The sequence below is a fragment of the Anguilla rostrata genome, chromosome 8, assembly GCF_018555375.3.
Source record: "Anguilla rostrata isolate EN2019 chromosome 8, ASM1855537v3, whole genome shotgun sequence".
NCBI classification, from domain to species: Eukaryota; Metazoa; Chordata; class Actinopteri; order Anguilliformes; family Anguillidae; genus Anguilla; species Anguilla rostrata.
The window spans coordinates 52,146,455-52,171,088 of record NC_057940.1 but is presented as its reverse complement, the minus strand read 5'-3'; the positions used below and the strand labels follow the sequence as shown (position 1 = coordinate 52,171,088).

At 44.6% G+C, this 24,634-nt stretch overlaps 3 protein-coding genes across 3 annotated transcripts; all 3 read right to left on the bottom strand.

Annotated features, from left to right (window-relative positions):
- Positions 1 to 1,335: 1,335 nt before the first annotated feature.
- Positions 1,336 to 10,928, bottom strand: LOC135261990 (syntaxin-12-like). Its single transcript, XM_064348720.1, has 10 exons — positions 10,792 to 10,928; positions 8,877 to 9,110; positions 7,790 to 7,859; positions 7,459 to 7,558; positions 6,617 to 6,754; positions 6,177 to 6,211; positions 5,779 to 5,887; positions 4,737 to 4,809; positions 4,271 to 4,353; positions 1,336 to 3,766 (listed from the first exon to the last, which is right to left on the bottom strand). Exons 2-10 carry the CDS (start codon positions 8,974 to 8,976, stop codon positions 3,674 to 3,676), a joined length of 801 nt encoding a protein of 266 aa, XP_064204790.1. The 5' UTR covers positions 8,977 to 9,110; positions 10,792 to 10,928; the 3' UTR covers positions 1,336 to 3,673.
- A 58-nt stretch (positions 10,929 to 10,986) lies between these two features.
- On the bottom strand, positions 10,987 to 17,584 carry LOC135261989 (tRNA selenocysteine 1-associated protein 1-like). The gene is made up of 9 exons (XM_064348718.1): positions 17,377 to 17,584; positions 16,653 to 16,750; positions 16,229 to 16,328; positions 15,829 to 15,878; positions 15,290 to 15,421; positions 14,282 to 14,401; positions 13,824 to 13,989; positions 13,554 to 13,587; positions 10,987 to 13,427 (listed from the first exon to the last, which is right to left on the bottom strand). The coding sequence occupies exons 1-9, from the start codon at positions 17,398 to 17,400 to the stop codon at positions 13,219 to 13,221; spliced, it is 933 nt and encodes a 310-aa protein (XP_064204788.1). The 5' UTR covers positions 17,401 to 17,584; the 3' UTR covers positions 10,987 to 13,218.
- A 459-nt stretch (positions 17,585 to 18,043) lies between these two features.
- Positions 18,044 to 22,589, bottom strand: LOC135261991 (SH3 domain-binding glutamic acid-rich-like protein 3). Its single transcript, XM_064348721.1, has 3 exons — positions 22,431 to 22,589; positions 20,687 to 20,854; positions 18,044 to 20,064 (listed from the first exon to the last, which is right to left on the bottom strand). Exons 1-3 carry the CDS (start codon positions 22,473 to 22,475, stop codon positions 19,999 to 20,001), a joined length of 279 nt encoding a protein of 92 aa, XP_064204791.1. The 5' UTR covers positions 22,476 to 22,589; the 3' UTR covers positions 18,044 to 19,998.
- Between the last annotated feature and the right edge of the window lie 2,045 nt (positions 22,590 to 24,634).

Sequence of the window (24,634 nt, the reverse complement as noted above, 5' to 3'; positions counted from 1 at the left end):
CAGACCCCAGAGAACTACTGAGTCCTCAGCCAGTGAATATCCAACAATATCATTAGAAGGATGCACCTGGTATGAACTCGCATGCACAAAAAGAGCTCAGTCTATTTCTATTTAACATTCAATGTTTGAAAAAAAATATTTCTAACAGTAAAACAAGTTTAATTGGTTTTATTCCAAATATTCTCTGTATTTCAGCATTCTGACAGGACACCTCGAAAGCAAGCAGAGTCGCACAATTCGAGAAATAAGAGCAATGACTGAAAGAATTGCTGGACTTGGCTTGGCGGAATTAAAATAACTACCATTTTTCAGCAGAAATTTTGGATTTAGTTTGAAAACACAAAAACGGAACACTGGCTGCGGAACTGCTTCAAGGACTGCTTGATGCCCCCTAGTGGATAATGTCGGATACTGCGCAAGTATATTACAAGCAGGAATGACAATACTGGATACTGACAAACGAAACTCAGCACAGGATTCCTGAACTATGGACAGAATATCCCCCCCCCCCCCACACACACACACACACAATATGGGGGAGTTCATATAAATGGTAAAACACATTCAGTTATTTGAGGACTACTTAATGGAAATGACATTTTCCTTGATTTGAGGTTCCATTGCAGTAACACATATAACACACCCCCAAAATTAGCCAAACTCTACTGGGGTGCTGATCACTTTCAGCCTGCTGTGCCTAGCAACAGATGCCATGAAGGCCAAAGGAACAGGAAGTGTCTTTTTTTTAATAGGGGTGATCAATGAGGAGCAGCTATTTCTGGGGTGCTGTGAGTGATGAACAAGAAGGAGCAGTGATGAACTGGGGCGGCAGCGTAGTATAATGGGCAAGGAGTTAGTCTTGTAACCTAAAAGTCACAGGTTCAATTCCCCGGCAGGACACTGCCGTTGTACCCTTGAGTAAAGCACTTAACCTGCATTGCTTCAGTATATATCCAGCTGTGTAAATGGATGGATGCAGTGTAAATGCTATGTAAGAGTAGTGCAAGTCGCTCTGGTTAAGAGTGTCTGCTAAATGCTTGTAATGTAATGTCATTTTAAAAGCTGTGCAGTTGTAATTGATCAAGAGGGGGGAGCGTTAGTTTCCAATGAAGAGAAAGGAACAGGGATGGGTAAAGAGCCAGGAACCTTCTGGAATCAGAGACTCCCAGAATTGTATTCAAGTTAGTATTTCGCCACTTAAGGCTGTGGTGGGAAATATTCAGTTTAGAAATCCAGAGAATAAAAAAACTGCAAGCATGAGACACTTTTTTTTTTTTACTACTTTAACAGAAAAAACATAATTTTTTAAAAAACAAAGTTGATGATTATAAAGTGACATTCTATTCTAAACAGACTTGTGGCTGTTTGTTTGTTGCAGTTTTTAGGACAATAACACTTTATTGACAGGAGTTTTTGTGCCTGTTATACATGCAGTCTAATAAAATAAAATACGATGATCGGTCATGTAGTTTGACACAACTTGAAAAATTATAACCTACTCAAAACCTTACAGTCATCTGTCATCCTCAAAATAAAAACAATTTTAAAAAAAACAGCTTCTAGGAGTTTCTAGGAATTATATACTGTATGCAGTTGACTAGAACAATTTATTCAATTACCACTTAAATAATACACTTACATTTTAATAGTGTATACCATCTGATAAAGCCATCTATAAATCGGTGTGTGTATATATATGTACATACATATACATTTATCATCAAATTGCATAAAGCAGTTGGCACAGACTCTTGATGTAGTGTTGAAATGTGGGAGGTTCGGACTACGAGCTGAACACACTTAACATAAAAAGCCCCTCGGCAGAATTTAGATAAACGGGAAATTATGCAGCCTTGCATACAATTATACACATTTGTACACCATTGCGCTTTACAATGACTACTGTAGCAACAGCAATCGATAATCATCATTACTTCCTCCAAAGTACAGCAGTGTTAGTGCATTAAACAGTACAAAAAAAAATCTAATAGAATATTAAGTCTTATTTCAGTCAATAGGGTTTGTTTTGTCCTTCATCTCCTCTGTTAGCGTATAAATATAATTTCTGCAGCATGTGACCAGAGAGGCTGGCGTGAGACTAAATGGGACTGTTTTTACAGGAAGCTCAGCGCCCACCCTCACCCTCGATCTCCCCCCCCCCCCCCATTACTTCTCCCCCCAGCCCCGCCCACCCTGCCCCAGGTTGGCGTGCGTACGCTTCTAAAAACATTTTCTCCGACCACCCCCCCCCCCCTTCTATGGCGTTAAATCAATGTCACAATTTGCGAATTTGAAAAAAGGTTCTGAAACTCTAGAAAAAGGTTTTGAAACTCTGTTTGTTCTCACTTATGAGTTTTGCAAAACAGAGGTCCTCCCTCTCCCCCCCCCATGACTACAATGCCACTACTTGCCACTATGTCTGCGAAGCAATGAATCATGGGATATCTGACACTGTTCCACCAGGGTACAATTTTGTTCTCCAGGTTTTGAAACTCTGAAAATGACAGTCTGAAATTTCTTTGAAAAGGCGAAAGCTAGGTCTTGACAGGTTGAAGCTTTAATTTGAATCTTTGCGAGTGTGTTTGTACACATATTTCCCACTAATCATTTGCAGAAGTGTCTTGCAGGTTTGAAATAAAGAAGTTGTTGCATTTCCGATTTGAATTATTGTGAAATCATTTTAAATGCTTGTAACAAACTTGATCAATGGTTGAGCAGAACTTTATCACAAAATGTGCAAGATTACAATACCAAAAAAAGGCTTACAAAAGATCACGAACATAAAACCAGCAAGACCTTTCACTTTTTATATCTTGTGGGTAGCTTGCTCAAATGGAAAGGATCAATTTCTACATTAAGTTGCAAAACTAGCATAACTGACTTGCTCCGCTGAACTGGCTCCCAGCTGGCTAGCTAGCAACTTAATGTAGAAATTGAAACTTTCCATTTTAAAAAGCTACCCACAAGACCTAAAAAGTGAAAGGTCTTGCTTGTTTCATGCCCATGATCTTTTGTAGACCTGTTTTTTGGTTATAATCTCGCATATTTTGTGATTTAGTTCTGCACAACCATTGATTAGGTTTTACGTCACAAGCATTTTAAACTTTACCATAATAACTCAATTTGAAAACAACAAAACATTTTTATTTGAGTCTACAAGACTCTTCTACGAATGATTAACGTGAAACACGCACACAAACATACACCCGCAAAGATTCAAAATGTTTCACCCGCTCAAAGCTTTAAGCTTTCACCCTTACAAAACTTGTTTTTCAGACTGTCATTTTCAGAATTTAAAAATCTGCAGAACAAACTTCTGCCCCAGGAGAACAGCATCAGAAATCCCAGTATTCATAGGTTCAAATGCGTAGTGGCGAAACTTTGTAAAATAGGTGCCGTAGTCTTGGGGGGGAAAAAAAACAGATGTTTGTTTTGCAAAACTCTTTAACGCGAGTACAAATGCCTGCCCGCGGAGATTCAAACCGTGTTTTAACCTTTCAAAAACTTTTCCTTCAGTTTCAAACTGGTTTCGAAACATTTCCGGCGTTTCGAAACTTTTTTTTTCCCCCTCAGACTGGTGAATTGCGATGCTGACTTTATCGTGACACCCCCTTCCCCCGACAGGCTGAAGGAACGCAGGGAGTGTTTTTTTCTGCTCGGGTGTCGGGGGGGCTCATTTGGTGGCCAACCAAATGATGATACCCAGCACGGTGATGATGATGGACAGCACCATGGCCAGGATGCACATCTTCTTCCGGGACTTTCCCTGAAGGGGGAGAGAAACAGGAGAGGCTTTGACTCTGGGTTCTCGCAAGAGTGACTCTCTTCTGTGGTGCGGACTGTAGCACACTCTCTTCTCCTCCTCCTCCCCCCTCCCCCCCCCCCCCGAAAAAATCCCTGCTTATCCCTTTAGGCCACAGATTCTCAGGCTATAGTGATCACAAATGACACGCGGACCCTTTAAGGTGTACGGTCACAAATGTGCGATTAGAATGTTCTTAACTGAACATTCTAATGGTGATGTCACAATCACTGCTGGTAACTGAAAGCAGTGGAGTTCTAGAACACTAACTTGGAATTTGAAAAAGATTCCAAAAACCTGCTCCACAAGAATAATTAACCCACCACGGGAAAATCATGACCTCATAGCTATAGGTCCTACGTTGGAGCAGCTTGGGTTCACTGTGAAAGTGAGAGCAGACCTGGGATTCGAACTGGCAGCCTCTCCCGATGTGCCTGTCCGAGCTGGGAGACACAGCCAGGCTCTCACCTGGTAGTACGCGGCCCTCTGCAGCTGCTCCGCCCCTCGCTCCACGTGCACCTCGGCGCTCTCCACGTTCGCCTCGATGCTGTCTGCCAATCAGAGAGAGAGGCCCAGTCAGACACAGCGCTCGGTCAGCAACAGGACAGGATCACACACACACACACTGCAGAGGATATACAACACACACTGCAGAGGACATACAACAAACACACACACACACACTGCAGAGGACATACAACAAACACACACACTGCAGAGGACATACAACAAACACACACACTGCAGAGGATATACAACACACACTGCAGAGGACATACAACATGTGCACACACGCACATGCACACACACAGACACACGCACATGCGCGCACACACACACACACACACTGCAGAGGACATACAAACACACACACATGCACACACACTACAGATGATATACAACACACACAAACACGCACACACAGAGCACTTACCGATCATTTCTCCCTGGTCATGAATCATTACTGCCAGGTCCTTAAAAATCTGGTTCACATCCAAGATATCTGACTGTAAACACATGAGATGTGAGTGAGCATTTGAGCTGCAGACGTGCGGCGTCAGGATGGATTCAGGTGAACAGAAAGGTCAGGGGCTCACCCAAAATGTCAACGGGATCGGGGATGCTCAACAGTCAAATATCTGGACTTTTACAGGAGCTTTGCGCTAGCGTCAGCAAATACATTCACTAGCAAGACAGCACTGGTGTTCTGCTGAAAAACTGTTATGCTTGATAATATTCCCGAGCAGGCAGGTTTGAAATGCATTCTTATTCATTACATATTACATTACAGGCATTTAGCAGACGCTCTTATCCAGAGCGACGTACAACAAGTGCATAGGTTTCAAGATGTAGAGGCGCAAAAGAAACACTAGAGTGAAGTAAGGATCGTAGTGCCAGAAGTGACCACATCGATCAGGACTCCAACCCTGTAGAGTAAGCTTGTTCAGCAGCAAGAATCCTACCAAGTACAAAGTACAAACTAGCACTGGAATCACACCTAATCATACAAAAACAATCCTACCAGATACACTAACATAATCAAATTATCCTAGCTAGGTACAATTCAGTGTGATTTCTCCACACAGTGACACCTGTCCGTAATGATTAAAAAGCAGAAACACACGAGTCCTGAGGAGTGGCCGCCTCTGCCAGAGGGCGGGAGATCTGCTCATCCGGCCAATGAGGAGCGAGTCTTTAGCCCGTGGCTGTGCGGAAAGGGGCGTGGCTGTGCGGAAGGGGCGTGCGTGGCTGTGTGGAAGGGGCGTGGCTAAGCAGAAGGGGCATGGTCAGTGAAAGGGGCGTGCCTGTGCGAAAGGGGTGTGGTTGAGTGAAAGGGGCGCGGCTATGCAGAAGGGGCGCGGCTATGCAGAAGAGGCGCGGCTATGCAGAAGAGGCGCGGCTGTGCAGAAGAGGCGTGGCTGTGCAGAAGGGGCGTGGCCAACCAAAAGGGGCATGGCTGTGTTGGCCAGCCTCACCTCCAGCTGGCGGATGTTGGTCTCTCTCTCCTTGATGAGCTCCAGGTCCTCCTCCGTTATGGCCGCCTCCTCGCTCTGCGTCGTCGACTGACCCCAGTCCTCCAGATTACTGACAGAGCACACAGACATGTCAGTGCTCTCAGGATTACTGAGAGCCCACAGTCACAGTTCTCAGGACTACTGACAGAACACACTCACGTCTCAGTCATGACAGAATTACCGACAGAGATAACAGACACACTGCAAAACCATCAGGAGTACTGACAGGAAAAAATGCACATGCTTGGCCCTCGAACAGTGAAAACCTGTGATCTGAATGACTGCATAAATGATCCAATCACGCCAAGGGAAGTTGGCTGGACCGATATCACTGTACCAAATGAACATTAAAGACTCACTTATCAAAAGACACCAGCTGCTCACTACCTTCAGCCTGAAAGAGAAAAAAACGAGGTTAATTCCAGAAAGCACTCACAGACAGGATGTGAGGCCTTCTCGGCCATACAACAATCTCCCACACGCTGCACTCGAAAATAAGTCACGACAGCCAGCGTAGAGTTTACCTGAACCTTTTCCCCTCTATCTAGCCCACCTGTGGTCCCAACAGTGTCGGACATGCGAGAGAATATCAAACTTCATGCCTTAGTACCGGTTTCAGGACACGACATCTGTGTAAATTACCATAAAGCTTGAAAAGAAACCTAACAGAGTTCAGTTTTCTTTCACCCACCCCACACCCGCAGATTAAACCTTTCAAGGCCAGTTTCCTAGCAGCAGATGACTGACAGGCAGAGTCACAGATGACTTGTTTTAGGCCACGCCCCCCCCCCGTTCTCACCGAGAGGCGGGACCCGGCGCGCGCCCTGGCCACCGACTCCTTCTCCTTGTCGGCGGCGCGGCGCTGCACGGCCTGGAAGTTGTTGAGCGCGGCGGAGAACTCGTTCATCAGCCGGTCCCTCTGGAGCTTCTGCTGCCTCTGGGGACCGGAGGGGCACCTTACAGCACAGCGGCACCTCCCAAAAGGTACCCACAGCGTCTCCCCCAGTCACACACACACCTTCCTGACTGGTACCCACAGCGTCTCACCCAGGACTCACACACACCTTTCTGACTGGTACACAGTCTCTCCCAGTCACACACACACACCTTTCTGACTGGTACCCAGTCTCTCCCAGTCACACACACACTTTTGTGACTGGTACCCACAATGTCTTCCCCAGTCACACACACCTTTCTGACTGGTACCCAGTCTCTCCCAGTCACACACACACTTATCTGACTGGTACCCACAGTGTCTCACCCAGTCACAAACACACTTTTCTGACTGGTACCCAGTCTCTCCCAGTCACACACACACTTTTCTGACTGGTACCCACAGTGTCTCTCCCAGTCACACACACACTTTTCTGACTGGTACCCACAATGCCTGTCCCAGTCACACACACACCTTTCTGACTGGTACCCACAGTGTCTCACCCAGTCACAAACACACACATACACACAGATTTTGATGGTTAACAACAGCATCTCTCCCTGTCACAAACACACTTTTTAACTGGTACCCACACTTTCCCTCTCTGGTTTCACACCCTGCTGGACCCACAGTCGCCCCTCCCGTCACACACACACCACCCCACACCACACAGCCACACACACACACAGGAACAGAGCCACACACACCTGCTCTGAGGGGGACATGGGTAGAGCGAGAGAGCCCAGGTCCTTCAGGTGCTTGTTGGTCTCCTTGGCAAGTTGGTTTGTGTAGTGCTGCAACTGCTGCCTGTAGAGAAATTGAACATGCGTAACCACGCATTAAAAATTTTTTTTTATGAATTACCTTCATGTAAAATAATGGACACGGAGGGGCCAAAGGTAAAACCATCAGCTCCTGTGAGGTACAATCAACTCTGCAGTGTTTTTTTTATCAGGTAACAGCAAAAGCTGTGTCACTGAACCATATGTCATGCTAGAAAGAGGGGGCGGGGCTTCACAGAGCAGGAGCGAGACTCACAGCCTGTCCTGAAGCTCGCTGGTGTCCTGTTTCGTCCCCAGCTGGTTCACCATGCTTTTAATCTGGGCAGCTACGGGAAGGAGGAGATGGCAACAGAAATACACAGGACAGAGTGAGACACTTGAGTCGCTAACAAAGCAGCATCACTAGGTTCTGAAAGCCTGACATAATACTTCCTCTAAACGCGATGATTACGTCAGGTAATACAACCAGACTGACTGATGAACTTCCACAGATTTCACACAAAAAAAAACAAGCCATCCAGCCCATCTTAACATGACATAACATATTGACAAGAACAGGCCATTCAGCGCAACAATGCTCGCCATTTTAGTCTCAAGATCAGCCTGGTTTTGAGCACACCAAGGGTCACTGTATCTACTGCAAGTCCTGGGCCAGAAAGTGGTTTTCTTTAGTTTTGTGTGGAAAACAATATCAGTGTGAACTGCACCCCTAAACACATGTTTCCCTCCTTGTTCATCTACACTTCATTAACCCCCAATAAAAATGTAAAGTCAAACGTACTCTCTCCAAGTCAGTTAGTCTCCGTAACTTTTATAGCTGTAATGAGATTTGATGGCACTTTTCTGTACTTCTTCAAAAGCATCATACACGCTTTAACCAATTATCACTGTTTCACTTCATGTGATGCAGCGACCCATCACTTATTAAAGAAACACAGCCATGAAGAAAAACAAATGGAAGTAGACGGTCTATAACACATGCTGACAAAGACCGGTCTGTATGGAGAGAAGGGAAGGCATTAGCCTAGCATTAGCATGGTTCTCCAGCCACGGAATACATTAGCGTAGCATTAGCACGGCTCACCAGCCACGGAAGGCATTAGCTAGCTAAGCTCATAACATTACAAGCTTAGCCTCTCCAGCCCGAAAGCAACTGCATTAGCCGTTCTCCAGCAGTGCATTACGTAGCATTTGCAGCTCTCCAGCCACGCAATGCATTAGCCTAGCATTAGCACGGCTCTCTAGCCACAGAAGGCATTAGCCTAGCATTAGCATGGCTCTCCAGCCACGCAATGCATTAGCCTAGCATTTGCACAGCTCTCCCGCCACACGGACAAACTCACTGTTCTGCGTGATTTTCTGGATGTTGGAGCCGCACGTCTGGATGAGGCCGCCGAAGTCCCGCGGCTGGGAGCCGTAGGCATCGCCCTTCCCGTACGACATGGCTGAGAACCGCGCTGGCCAATCACCAGTCTCACGTCAGGAGGAAGGAACCGCGCTGGCCAATCACCAGTCTCACGTCAGGAGGAAGGGGGAGGGGCAAGTGGAAGGTTCCCCCAAATGCCGACGTCCAATACCTGAGGGAAAGGTGAGAGGTCAGGTTTTCTGCATGAGTGAACATTACATTACATTACATTACAGGCATTTAGCAGACGCTCTTATCCAGAGCGACTAACACAACTTTTACATAGCATTTTACACTGTATCCATTTATACAGCTGGATATATACTGAAGCAATTCCGGTTGAGTACCTTGCTCAAGGGTACATCGGCAGTGTCCTTACCTGGGAATCGAACCTGCGACCTTTCGGTTACAAGCCCAGTTCCTTACCCACTGTGCTACACTCCGTACAGGCTCTCCCTGTGCAGGTCAAAGTTAATTATTGTACCTGGCTGTAACCTGGTGGCAGACAGCCAGCCACATTCACAGTATGAATCTGGAACACTGGCCCGGATGGATTCAATCATCATTTATTTTTTACTACAAATATAGATCAGAAAGTTAATTTTGAATTTTAGCAGTAGTGACTCAGGTGATCGCTGGAATAAGAAGAAGAGGCGGCTCAAACTCGTTTTTAAAACGTTTATCTTCTGTTGTTATTTGGGACTGCTGACCTCGTTTAATGCAGATGACATAACACGTTTGCTTATCAGTCACTCAACAGCAATCTACAAGCCTACATTTCACATCAAATTTACAACTGGTAATACGATGAAGCTGATAAGATACAAAAGCAGAACTTTAGAATGTAAGGAAAGTCCACAAAAGGGAATAACACAAACGCCTTGAATCACAGCCACGTGGTAAAGGTCGTATCTATTATTAATGCAAGCACAAAATGTTACTTTGGGATTAAAAAACCCATAGGCTACTGCACGGACAGACGTGAATAGATCATCACGGTTAAAGCCTCCGTGGAACATCGCAGCTCGTGGGCGACCATGATTCAGTCATGTTGCGTGCTGTTGCGCATGCCCACAATTTACAAAGACACACTATTGACAGCCGAAATGCTCCACCCAGGGCCTAACTGTCACGTTACCAATGAGCTAACGTAGCTAGCTACATTAGCTGGCTAGTTTGAACACTATACTATATACGGAAAGCATGCTTTTTGTGCTACATATTGGGTGACTGGTTTGGAGTTTGATTATAAAATGCGCGTAGCTACGGAGCTAGCAAACATACAGATTAGATCAACACGAAACAGATCTGATAGGTTGATAGCTGATACGTATGTAGTCAGCGTTAGCAATCGTTCGCTTGCCACTGTACATCAATATAAACTGCTATAGTTTATATTAAATGGTATTTCTTGCCACTTGGTAACACTGCTGCTGCATGTAACATTACAGTTTTCAGACAAAGGTTAGCCAACTTAACATTAGCATAACAGCTTTTCCCAGACAAGCGAGCTAGAGGTGTAATGCTGCTGAAGCTAGCTAGTGTTAATGCTAGCTATTTTGCAGTTCAGGAGATAAACTAGCTAGTAAACAGTATTATAGCTAGCCTTAAAAAAATCACATTAACGCCATTTATACCGTGAACGGTCTAGACCTTCCCGTCAATGAGTTCACAGCCTCGATAAAAACAGTAGGGTTACTAGACAGGCAGACAGCTACCAAGATAGCTATCGACTAGAAAAAAAGTCAACCAAACGAAAGAGGCAATTTAACTCTGGCTTGCAAATGCCAACTAAGTACCTTACGCTTGTTATTCAATTCTTAATCAAGATTTCTTATGTGATTTCGCCTTACTTGTTTCTGGAGTTGTTGAGCGTCTGAGGCGGATTCCGCTTGTTTCAACCATAGACTGTAGATTTTAACTCTGTCCTTCCTTAGCATGGCCAACCCCAAAACATGCAAATGAACAACGTCATCTCTGTGTGATAGTCTTTGTTGTAGACTAGTTTAGCAGGAAAGTTTGTAGTGTGATACGAATGTTTATCAATGTTCAATTTGAATACCACGTAAATTTTATTTCTTTCTTGTTTTTTAATGAAACACTTGTGTTTATTATACAAAAATAAGCAATGGCCTACCTAACAGTATAACTCAAACATCCTCATCAGAAAATAAGATTGTCACAAGGCCTATTTTGCGCAATGTCATGCAGTGCCTATTCACCCTAATGGAGTCAATTTTAAATCCGTTCCATTCAAAACATTGCATATTTTCAACTTATTGGAAACACGCTATAAACTAAATTTAAAAAAGTTCTAACATGAGAACAATATTTTCCTGTCATGTTAAAGAATCGGCAGCTATGCTTCTTTCAAAATAGTGATTTAAACCGAATTGATCATGACGTTAAGAACGAAATCCGAACAGTGGATTTCTAACAGTGGTGCGGAACTCGTGCCTCTCAGCTGGATTCAGGCTAATTGAGTGCCATCTCTTACTACTGCATTCACATGACCCATGAAGAAGGTAGGAAGGAAACCGACCAGCCGAGTCAACAAAAACTCTATTTGTAGCCCAGATGTGATCTCACCAAAAGGATATGTGAATTCGGACCGCATATTAATTTGAGAAAACAAAATAAAAGTGTACTCCAGGTGCTTTCCTGGTTGTACTATACTCAGATCGTTGCAGACATGACCCCACTGCTGTTGCCTTCAACAGCACAGGCCCCTTAACCTGAATTTCAGAAGCAATGGGGGACTACGTATAAAAAGTGCTGTAATTACTACATGGTGAAACAAAAATGTATAAGAATACCCTTTAATAAAAGAGTCTGCGCTTTGACCACGTGAGCATTGTTGGATTACAAACAGAGAAAATAAAATATTAAATCAGAAAAATGCAGGTGGTTTTAATGTTGTGGCTGATCGGTGTGTGTGTATATATATATATATATATATATATGAAGAATACTCAGTACATTTTTTTTGGAATACAGGCTATTCTTTGGTTTGAAAACTTCATTTTCATTTCTCACACAAGTCTTTAGGAGGTAATTTTACTTAAAAAAATAAAATAAAAATAAAAAATAAATAAATAAAAATAAAAAACCGTCCATCAAAGCAGCATCATCATCCCAAGCAGAAACCAGCGTTTTCTCTGCCACCCAAAACCACTGACTTAACTGTTGACTACGAACAACAGGAAACACAGGCACAAAGGGGGGTACAGTCCGTATGGTCCTCATCTCTCCGTGATGGTTTCTCCCCATCAGTGTCTGTCAGCTACAGAAACACCACAGACACGCAGAAGCATCATTTCAAACTAGACCCCCTAGTGTAAAGGGTGTCAAACCCCAGTCCTGGAGGGCCGTAGTGTCTGCAGGGTTTTTAGATTTCCCTTCAATCAGCAGCCAGAGTTAAGGCCTTGAGAACAAGGTGTGTGGATTTAGCCAATAAATAAATTAATCATTCGTGCCGAAACAGGGAAAAAAAACCAGCAGCCTCCGGGACTAGAGTTTAACACCCCAACCATAGTGGCTCAGTCAGTAAAGAAACTCAACACAAATGCAGACTGATCCCTACAGTCCAGACATCACTAGCTTGAGCTTGGGTTGTCACTCTCAACCATGACTAGGGGACCACAGTGGCAGGTCCCAAGTGGATTTGTCCCACCAGTGTAAAGCAGACTTACACAAACCAGGCTCCATACGGTCACTACTACATAAGTAGACTGCAGATACCCACCAGAATCCTAAAGGTTAGCAGTGGTCATGAAATGGTAACCGATCTAGTGCTAGTTCTCCTGTAATGCAATACATCACATGTAGTGTGGAAAAACACCCTGGGGCTTGTGAGTGAGTGCAGCAGAGGATTGGACATACTGTAGCTGCCCAGCTCCCTCCATAGCTGTGGATGCGACAGCACGTGAGAGCACAACACATTGACAATCAAGCTGGGGATTAAACATATACAATCAAAATCAAAACCCAAAATAATACCCAACAAAACAGAGAGGAGGCTTCTGTGGCAGTGTCCTATTAGTTCAGCCTCTCAACCAAGTCCAGAAAATGAGTGTGCAATAGTGGCAGCAGCAAAGGACACATCTTCAACAAAATTGCAGGGACAGTTTCCCTGTTCTTCTTCTTCTTCTTCAAAAAAAAAGAAGTTCTTCCTTCATTATTTTCTTTGGACAGTCAGCCAAAGGGAGGCTTTAACAGGCCCCTTTTTAATCCCCAAAAGGCACATGGGCAAAATTCGCTCAAAAGAAAAAAAAAGTAACCTAGTGAGAGTATGCATCCCAGCTAAAAGATAGAGTCACATGACTGAGTGGGTATTCCATGTCCTCTGGGCTGAATCTGCTGCTGTCGGGGCTTCCCGAGCTGGATTCCAGGGGCTGCCAGTGGCAGTCCATCATGGCGTCGTACAGCTCTTCACTGCGGTCCATGAAGAGCCTGTTGACCTCCAGCAGGTCCAGTGTGGGGTTGGGGTCTGCAAGGCAGGGATGGAGCACGATCATGTGACGAAGGGTCCCACAATTAGAGGTAGCAATGTTCCTCTCTGTGCAAATAAACAAGGGTTACTTGACAGAGAAAAGAGCAAAGAGACAGGACTCACCTTCCAGACCATCATCTTCAATCTCCTCGTAAGTCTAAAATGGACAAAAATGTATACTTATAACTAATCTGATTTCAGAATCAGTAAACTTGATTTCAGGAAATGTGTGTCTAATGGAGGTGACTCTGCTGTAGGTTTTGGTCTTCAGCCCTCGCCTTCTATGTTCTACAAAACATTTCTGAGTTAAAGACAAAAGTCCCCAAGGTAACATTACATGCTATGCCCTACAATGGCACAGGCCAAGTTTAAATGCATCCAAGACAGACTTACCTGTGTGGAGGTCGGTGTGGGGTCAACCTGATCGTAAGCATAGGTGTAGCTCTGATCGTAGCCCCAGTTTGAGTAGTAAGTGGGGTGCTGCTGGTGGTACTGGTTTTGGCTGTAGGTGTAAGAGTGGCTCTGGGAATGCCTCTCTTCTGATGAGCCGTTTCTGTTCCTGCAGGTAGAGAGATGACAGAAGGTGTAACTCGGCCAGGTAAATAAAGGCCGGGGTGGAAAAACACTGAGAACGATGATGATGATGATGATGGCAGTGGTGATAAGGGGTATGATGGTGATGATGATGGTGGTGCTGGTAATAAGGACAATGATGATGAAGATGATGGTGGTAGTGGTGACAATGGTTATGGCTGTGATGATGATCACAGAGGTCATGACAAAGATGATGATGATGATGATGATGGTGGTGGTAGTGATGATGACTATGACAGCGATGGTGACAGACTCACATTTTGTTGGCTGCCAGACTCAGGCGTAGCGATTTGCCCCCCAGGCCCTTGGCCCCCTGGCACTCCTCCAGCGCTCGTTTCTGCTCCCTCTGATCTGGGAACTGCACAAACCCGCAGCCCCTGGGAGAAAGAGCGCCACCCAGTGGTCACGACTAGGACTAACAGCTCCAACCAACCACATCTGACCACGCTTTCAGCACGCACACAAAACCTGGGCGGACACCTGACTTGGAACCTTCTGGTAATTTAGCACAATACTCTTCCTTGCTGAACACAATTTAGAGAGCCAAGACTTTACTATACACTACATCATTCAGGGATGGGGGTGGGGGTGAGTTCATACAACTGAGTGCTCTAGGGTTGCGAACTGAAACCCGGCACCACTATGGCACTGGATCCCATACCACCGGTACCTACCGGACTGAATCAAAAAGCATATTTTTGGTGCCACACAGCTTAAATAGCTAACGTTACACTCACTCTGCCAACTCAGTCAGTGACAGCAGGTAGCGTTAGCAAGCTCGCTAACATTAAAATCTGTCCTTTCCTTTTAATTATAAAGACATTCTTTAATGTCGTCACTCGCTCTTCATTTTAAAGGAGGTATTGGTTCAGGCAACAATTAGGCACCGGTATCGTTTTTATAAGTATTGTTTCAGCATCGGTATCAGAAAAATCTAAATGATGCCCATCCCCTAGTCTCCTTAATGAAGCTTTTCCGCAGGATAAGCTGTGAGATGTAGACATGCAAGCCCTGCTCTGTGTGCTCTGCAGGCACGCTACGGCTACGTCCCACACAATGTGCTAATATCACTCTCATACTGCTGTTCTGCACAATAATTGGGATGTGCCGAGGGGTAACATCCCTGCGCCCGTACCCCTGCTGACTCTGCCCAGGCCTGCCCAGGCTGGACTCTGGGGCCCATGTGGCTCAGCGGAGCGCGTGTAGCTGGGCTCTGGGGCCCGCATCGTGGGGCATTGGGGACCCGATCGCTGGTGAGGACTCACTTGGAGTTGCCCATGCTGTCCAGCACCACCTTCGCCCCACGGCAGGTCGGGAAGAGGTTGTAGAAGAACTCGTACAGCATCCCATCATCCACCTCCGGAGTCAGATCCCCGACAAACAGGGAGAAGCACTGGCTGCAGAACGGAGAGGGGGCCGGAGATAGAGACAGAAGGAAGGACGGTAGGAGGAAGGGAGGGAGGCAGGGAGAGGGGAAGGAAGGGGAAAGTTGAGACCGTTTTTTTTCCTGTTTTTATTGAACAAGAGAGCAGCCTAGGCCAAAAAATGTCTGTCTTTTCACTGTCCAAAAACAGTTTAATACCTAATGAAGGGAAGTCAGAGAAGACTGGAGAGAGGGAGACAGGGAAAGAGTGAGAGGCAGGAAGAAGGGAAAGGGCAACAGAATATTTATATTGGCCACATTTATTGTTATACCTGTACAGCATACATTTCACAAATCATAAATTAAAGACTGAATTTGTGTGAAATCGAGGGGGGGGTGGTGAAGAGAGACAACCCCTTCCCCGTAACTGTGGTTCTGTACCTCTCTCCTTGTCTCCCGTAAGTGGCCCGATTCAACTTGAACCTCTTGGGCTGCGAAGGGGAAAACAAAAAAAAAACAGGAGAAAAATCAAAGCGGTGCACGATTCAAAATTCCAAATCTCAGGACACGTCGCTGTCATTCGCGCGTCACCCAGTACACCGACTCCCATCCACACCGTGCTGCTCAGCTCTCAGCCTGGCTGCAGTTTCCACTATTCATTACTACTGCTATTCATCCCATCTCAGCCAATGCGCTTCGGCACAAAATGGCTGCCGCGGTTCACCCGGGTGGGCGTTACAAATGGGCGGTGGTGCACGATGTGGTGAAAAGCGTGTGGCAGCTCCACCACATTTCGGGTGTAAGCCTCAGAAGGCGGGGCTTCTGAGGGCGGGGTGTTTACCGGCGTTGCCCCTGGGAGAAGTTTGCCGTTGATTTTTCGGAGGCACCGCTCTGCTGTCGCCTCGTTGGGCAGCTCGACGAAGCAGTACCCAGCAGCGCCCCTGAGGAAGTGGGGAAGGGGGGGCAAAGGTCAGAGTTCACAGGAGTCAGATTTCACAAGCTTTTCCCTCCACTGGCAGCCAGCATGTCTCCAACTAATGGCCAGCAATCGATTACTCCAAAAGTCAATAAATCAGCAATCAGTGCAGTGTTCCCAACAACACTACAGCCTTCAACAATAAAAAATGACAAAATGACAATAATGAGGATGAATTACATGCATATGGTCATTTTGTTTCATCTGGAGCAAAGTACAGCAATACGTTGAACAGAATGCATTATGGAAGGTTGTTTGGAGGACACCCTCCCCACACATCGATGCTCACCCCGTCAGCTTGTTGCGAATGATCCTCACTCCCGTCACCAGCTCACCCATGGTGGCGAAGGCCCGTGAAATAAAGCTCTCATCCATATAAGGCTCTAGCTACAGACAGGGACAGTGCGTATAAATTACGTTATATTATTTACCTACCGGCAATATAAACTGTATGTCACCCTGTATGTTTAGCATGTTAATTAAATACTTCAAATGTAGACGAGTTTGTTTGTCTACACACTTGTTTAAAGGTCAGGTCGTGTTAATCCTCCTGAACACAGAACCCGGCACCTTCTGGTTCTATATTTAACGTCACACTACCACCTGCAGTCCCTGACTGGTAAAAAGCCACCGATTTACTCAATAATATGGCCCGTATGAAATCAGCGACACAACCGGTCAAGGTACCCCTGCGAAAATGCTCTTTCGACCGACGGCAATTCATGTAATGTTATCGTATTCATCATTTCATATTTTATGGCTGTTAATATCTAATTCCAGCCAAAAATAAAAAAATAAAAACGCCGGCGAACACGACCAATCCTCAAATTTGAACTTTACGACTCGACATAATCAATACAGATTTAGCTCACGAGACTGCCTAGCTAGCTTCTTTAGTACCAACTTAGTTAAACAAGACGGCAAAATTCAGAAAGTTAGTAAATCAAATGAGCATGCTGTCGCCTCCACTCCACTGGCAATCTCCGTTAAATTACCGAATCCTAACGACTTACATTTCCCATCCAGAGACTACTCATTTTTGCTTCGCGTTCGGTCCACGTGCCAAAATGCGTGCTTTTTACAAAGATGATAAGACAAATGTGAAACTTTCGTATTATCTTCTAACTACCACAGCGTCTTCTCTCAGAGCGTGTTTCTCTTCGGTTTCTTTGCAACTTCTTAGTCGGAACATGCTTGGGTTAATTGTAAACAGCGACGCGCAATGGACAGGAGGGGTCCGCTTATATCTGTTGAGACTACTGCGTAGCCTACTCTGCAGTATTTTATGCATCACTTGGCACGCTAGTGACACCTATTAGTGAAGACAAACCAGAAACATAAATCTAAATCACCGATCTACATCTCACTGGGGAAAAGCATTACTCTTGTCACCATACAGGAAAGTAACACTTCAAAACATTTATAAACAGTTTTTTGTTTTATTTTTTTAAACAAATTGTGGGACTGCTGCCCATACTCAGTCCCGGAAGTGACACATGGCCCAAAGGAACACATGATAATGTAAACCAGTGATGTTTCATCATTATATACTATCGTTCAGTTCTGAATATGTAGGGAAAAAAACGTAATCACTTCAGTCCATTAAGGAATTCATGATTTCAGTTTATACCCAAAACACTTAGTGCATCACAGAATAAATAAAATCCACACAATACAAAATAATTTGGACAGTCAAACACTTTATTTCAATTCACCCGTCGCCATCATAATCTTCCTGGAAGACAATAAAATGCTCTATTATTTTGGCCAAAGGAGGCACTGGTCCAAAAGGAAAACAATGGTTATTCTGTCAGGAGCAGCTGAACCATCTGTGTGTGTGTGTGTGTGTGTGTGTGTGTGTGGGAACAAGCGAGCAAAATGCCAAACAAACACACCTGTCTGCTGGGAGTCAGACCAGCAGAATGACGGCCCCACACCCTGTCCTGTCCCACAGGGCCTACAGAGCACATCCCTCTATCGTATTTCCTGCCTAGTGGTCCAAACAGGCTGATGCACAGCAGCCTACACTTCTCACTTTCAGTTATTTAAAAAAAAAATCCAGTTCTACATTTCTAAATAAAAATATAAAATATTTGAAAGAAGTATGAGGATAGCAGTGCTTTTTCTGAACCCATCACATCTCTGTGATTGGATCATTTAATGAGTTGCCTCTGTATTCCGTTTTCCCAAATTCTCCATATTATAGCCAATAGGGCAGACGTTCACGCATCAGCCATTGTGATGACACACCAATTCGATAAACCTGAGCACTAAGGCGATAAGAGTCGACTTTGGGAAGGTGCAATGCCAGGGTTTCATACTTGACAAAAACACGAATTTTAAAAAAAGAAATTAAAATGTAAAAGAGCACAGGAGGTACAGAGAGACACAGGGGACAAAACAAGGCAGAGGCAGCCATCCAGAGGCCAGAACTGCACAACATAAAACACCCAGCCAAAACAACAGCGTCCGGAAGATTCCAGAACCTTATGCAAGCGCACAAACGGAGCCTTGAACATTCTCGGGCGGAGAGAGAAGAGCTCTGCTTTTCTTCTTCACCGTAAAACTGCACAAAGGCTGATTCAGCAGGCTCGTTTCGCTCTGACACGGAGAAGAGATGCACGACGGCAGAACTTATGTGCGCAGTCAGATTTCGAGCGAAGGGTGGGCGGGGGGGGACGTTCAGACGAAGCTGGAGACAAGCGGTGTCTGAATGTAAGGAGCTAACAAAATAAAGGAGACAGAGGGCGTGACCAGAATCTCTCTTATGTCCTTCCCAAACCACCCAGCCATGTTAATTTCCCATTTCTGCTACTTCTCAAAGGCCTTGTTCAGACTACACTCGCTGCGAAAGAAGGCCCCTGGTCTGTATTTTACAGCAGCGGTGAGATCTTTGGATACAGGAAGAGAAACAAGACTCGTGTGACTGGAAGTACTGTGCTTTTGGTAATCATATTTAGCCTATATAACATGAAATATGAAAAATGAAATAAAAACAACATTATATAGTAAAAAAATAATCATACTTTGGCACCAAGTTGAAAGTCAAACCCCTCAGAGAATCGGCCTGCTAAGCAAAAAATGATCCCGCATTTCTAAAGCTCCACACCGAGAAATCACAGATTCTCCATATCGGCATTCTTTATCTCAGATAAAACGAGCACAGCGTGTGGATTTTTCTGTGGTCTAAAAAAACACGAGCATCCTGTATCTGAGGGGGAAAAAAAAAACAATTTAACTTAGACTAGCGATCTTCATTGTTCTTTTTGTTAGCAAATTATATAGATTGTTAAGATTGTTTTGGCTATTAACCAGGCTCCTGTTAAATGTTAAGCTATGGATTAGTTAAATAGTTCACATACATGTGGTCGCAGCCAGGATTAAGTGAGCTAATTGGCTACACCTCTCTATGTCCTGTTGATTTCACCGAGAATTAGTTCCTTTCACCAACTGGTAGAAGGAAATACCATACATCAACATGAGCAAGCAAAGTACAGGTAAATAATCAGGCGGGGGCTCATCATCTTGTCAGTGGGTGTGGTCTGTAAAAACGTGCTTGCTGATTGGTTTTTTCTTGTTTCGTTTTTTTTTGGTAGAAGCAGGCGAGGGGGGGGTGGAACAACCAGACACGCTTCTCAGGCCAACTTCAGAAACTGCTCCACCGTGTTGCCTTCCAGTGCCTCCGAAAACATTGAGTAATCCTGCAGGAGACAGATGCGCACACACAGTGTTAGGTCATGCTCCGTGCATGCACACGCGCGCACACACACACACACACACACACACACACACACACAGACGCACACTCACACTCACACTCACACTCACACACACACTCACACACTCACACACTCACACACTCACACACTCACACACTCACACTCACACTCACGCACACACGCCACGCTTCATTCACAAACAGGGTATGGAAATACAGCCTGAGAAACTAATAGGGAACTCTGAAAGACTAAAGCTAAATGACCGTGCACACGTCCAAACACTGACCTCTAAACAGGCCTATATCCCTCCTGAAATATATTGAGGGGCTACTGAGACAGAGGCAGCCAGGACTGCCAAATCAAACCCAGGAATATTGTATGGTTGGCCACACCAAACACGTCGCAAGTAGGATCGCCGGAGTGGCCCTACCCTAAGTTGGCGAAATACAGACCAGTTCAAAGGCTAAAGGTCTGTTAAGGAAGCAACCCTGGGTTTGATTTAACGCAGGTACATCAGCTGGAACTGCGTGGCTGTGATTTTAGCTCTGGCCTAGCGTGGAGTCTGCTTTGATTGGCAGGGCGAGTGAGCAAGGCGGGCTCTCACCCCGCAGTACTGGTCCTCGTTGAACAATTGCGGGGGGGCTGCCGCGGGGTTCCCCGCCTTGTTCCTCATCTCCTCCCGCACGGCCCCGCCCACAGAGATGTCAATCAGCTCAAACGGGATGCTCTTGCCCTCCAGGAAGCGAATGATCTCCGACTGCTGGGACTTCACCTGCAACACGGAGGTCAGAGGTCACATCTCTACAAAGGCTAACGTCAAGTTATTTATATTAGAAGACACAGACATATGAATTGTGAAATGATCACGTATCTCTGCTAAAGTCTGGATCAGCAGTTCCCAAACTCTCCTAACCTATAACTCACTCTGAACCAAAAGATTTTCTGCCATCCACTTTTCAAAGCCCTAGTCTGGATTCTAATGGAAAAGGGGGGTATTGCACTGAATGGTCTTGGTACAAACAGTTGTAACAGTTGGAGCCTATCCTGTTTACGAAGCAGAGCTCCAGAGGTCCACTTTCAAGGCATGTGACAAGTTATAGCTGACAATCTTGGATCTACATGATTCACCAGCAAAGTTCTGCTTTTTAAGTACATTTTCCAGGAACAATTCAGGAGCACAGACCCAACCAAGAAAAAAAAACACTATCAGTTGAATACTACATGAGGGATTTGCCATTGTATCAAAAGAATGGTGTTATTACTCAAACAAAAGCTGGTACTGTTGACATTTCCCTTCAAGCTGCTGGTAAACCGAGGTGGAATCAAACGCTGGATTAATGATTAACTGTTCAATACAATCTCTAGGGTGAGTTGAGAACAATATGGTGACTTTTTTATAGAACAGCTCAGGCAAGTAGCGAGCATGGAAAAGGGAGGAACATTCTCGCGCTCTCGGTACCAAACAAGAGCATGTTCAGACTGCCAACGAGGGCGAAACGCCACGTTTTTGCTGTCGTGCCAAACGCATGCGTTCAAATCCATGGTTTTACAAGTAAGCAAATTCAGGAACAAACGCGACGCATTCGCGACAACTATTCATCAAACTATATTATGGAATGCGCAGTAGTGTATTATTATTATTATTATCATCATCATCATCATCATCATCATCACCACTAAGATATGAACGCATTACACGGGAACGCAGAGCCTACCTCAGCATATTTTAGCTAGGGTGGGCTCGGTGTCCTCGCGCGCACTTTGCTCACCTAATTTACGGTGCACTCGTGTTCCATGTATGAAATACAATAACCCATCATATTCCCACAACACTCGCCTTTTCTCCACATAAGAAACATTTCTGCTCAGTGTATGCATATATCAATTCAAGCGCCTTCTATTTTGAAAAACCTGAATTAGAGATAAAATATGCATCTAATCATTAGTTTTCCGACTTTTATGGAGGTTGTGCTCTAGTTTTGTACAGTACGACTTTACGCCCAATGTAATACAAACAAAAGAAAAAGCAGGAAAAGAGGAGAACAATATGACTTCCGTCGTCTTGATGAAAGCGAGTTTGCATTCCAGATACTGTCCGTTTCATAAGTATTAAACACTCATAAACAGTAAATAGACATCAGTATCACTGCTACACGCTTCACGGGCTAGCCCAGAAGTTTGGAACAGCGAAATTCCTATACATGTAAATATGCTGACCAGACGCTTAGATCGTGGAACGCTACAAAACGGAAAGAGGGGCAGGGTGTGTCTCTGGTAATTCAATTTCCTCGGTTTCTTATCTGATGTAGCCTATTTCCGAGCTGGTCGGCTCGGCTGTTCCTTCTCACCTCCCTGGACGCCGTGACGGTGGTGTAGTACAACTTGATGCCCATTGCAGCAAATCTGTGTCCCTCTGTGTCTCTCAGAGAACAGCTTTATTTCCCTACAGCCGCGTCGCTCGCCCTCCTCTTCCGAAAGCCCGCTATTCATCGTGCGATTTAAAGGGACCGATACGGATGACGCCCTTCTCTCATATGAACGTAATTGGCTATAGCTTATAGCAAGTGATTTCGGCATCGTGTCATGTATTTAACTCGTTTGTTTATTTTCTGTTTCCTCGACTTTTATGGGCTAACTACAGAAAACAGGATCAACTAGGAATTAACTTTTAACAAAAAAAAAACAAACAAACAAAAAAACTGAAGAAAAAAAGATTTAGCTGCAGAGTGTAATAGGCTAGTCGTTGTGAATAATTATATCGTTCATAATAAAACATATCACATAGCGTATGCCTTCCAAACCAATTTCCAGGTGTTACCACTGCTGCAGTTATACAGCCAAAGCTGAAATTCACGCAAATGTCACAGAAACATGAAATTATGTTGCTCTCTCTGAACTCTCTCCTTCATCCCTCCAAACAGCTATGAAACAGCCTTGAAGTGGAGCATGACGTTTAAGAGCATATATTCCCCAGAAAAGTAATGACCCGTGGTCGAGGTTAAAGAGGCACTGAACCCTGGGTCAGGCCACAAACTTAATGTCCGGTTGTCATTAACGGGAGCGCATCTATGTTCCCAGGGTCCTAAGTTCTACTGCACCTGACGAAACGTTGTGAACAATTTTTCATAATTTCTTGGAAAATATTATTATTATTATGGACTTCTGAGCATAGCTAAGCCATTTGTTTGCTGATAGACCTACCTGACATCGTTTTCTGGAGTAAGACAGAAAATCACTGATTTACTGTCTCTGTCTCTATCTAATGAATACAGATAAGATTTCATGTAGAGCTGGGGAACATAGGACCCTGGGAACATAGGACCCTTTGTCATGTTCCCATTATGTGCCATATAAATCTGGGGAACATAGGACCCTGGGAACATAGGAATGACCCTGTCATTAACTACTACACACATCATCTGAATGTACACTCCTCTACAGCCTGGTTTACACTGTACACAGACGAGTGCTGTTGGGCCAGGATAACTGGTCAAAAGTATTTGGTTTTTTATTCCATTTTCCTGGAAAAATACAACAGAATAAATATTAAAAAGAAAGTTAATAAAAAAATATATACACATAAGTAAGGAATAGAGTGTTAAAAAGTTAGGCTATTAGCTACATTCTTATATCATAAACACAAATATGTAAAGCAACCTAACTGTATCCAACCTCGAAAGTGCTCTCCGTACTTTTGCTAATCATATTGTAAATTCAGCTGTTAGTTTGGCCAAACGGAAGTCTGGAAACGAAGTTGACATTTAACTGTGCCTTACAAAGACACTACGGTGTTAACCAATATTCTCACTTCCTTTCCACACAGTGAAAGTGAGTAGGCTACAGAAGCATTAAACTGACAGCAGGTCCACATCAAGTATATTGACAATAACCTTGCTGTAGTAGGTAGCCTAAATTAGGTCATGGCAGCTCTGAAACAATGAACGCAAGACTGAATAGCAAACTAAATTCGGACCTTGCATTGTTTTAGATAAAGGTTGCTCTTCACAGAAGACACGTATTCCGTGTGTTAACGTGCACTGGATCTGCATTAGCCGGTGGGCAATATGACAGCAGCCTCAAGTTGTGAAACAAACCAAACTAAAAGAGGAGCTTCCATGACAGTACATTTCTTTGAGGAACTGGATACACTGCATTCATCTTCTCTACACCCCCTGCCCCACCCGTCCCCCTTCCACTCGAAGTTCCCTTGACAACGTCTGTTTCTTTCACCAAACCAGCGAACTGTTTCCATGGAAACCACAGTGTTGCACACACAACTTCCTGGTTGGCAGGGTTTGTGGTTTTACTGGCTGAGAATTTTTTTTTCTGTAAATAAAAAAACACCTTAGCTCAGCAGCGCATAACATCTCTTTGTCTGTGGTTGCACGGCTGAGACCATTTTGCATACATAACGGGAGGGGGGGGGGGGGACGTACGTTTTATGACCCAGCACAGTTAACTTAAACCTCTTTCACGACGCTTTAAACTGAAGGCAACTGAAAGGCGAAATATGGCCTTCCTGCCTCATTTTTCTGTTACTCACTAGTCAGCT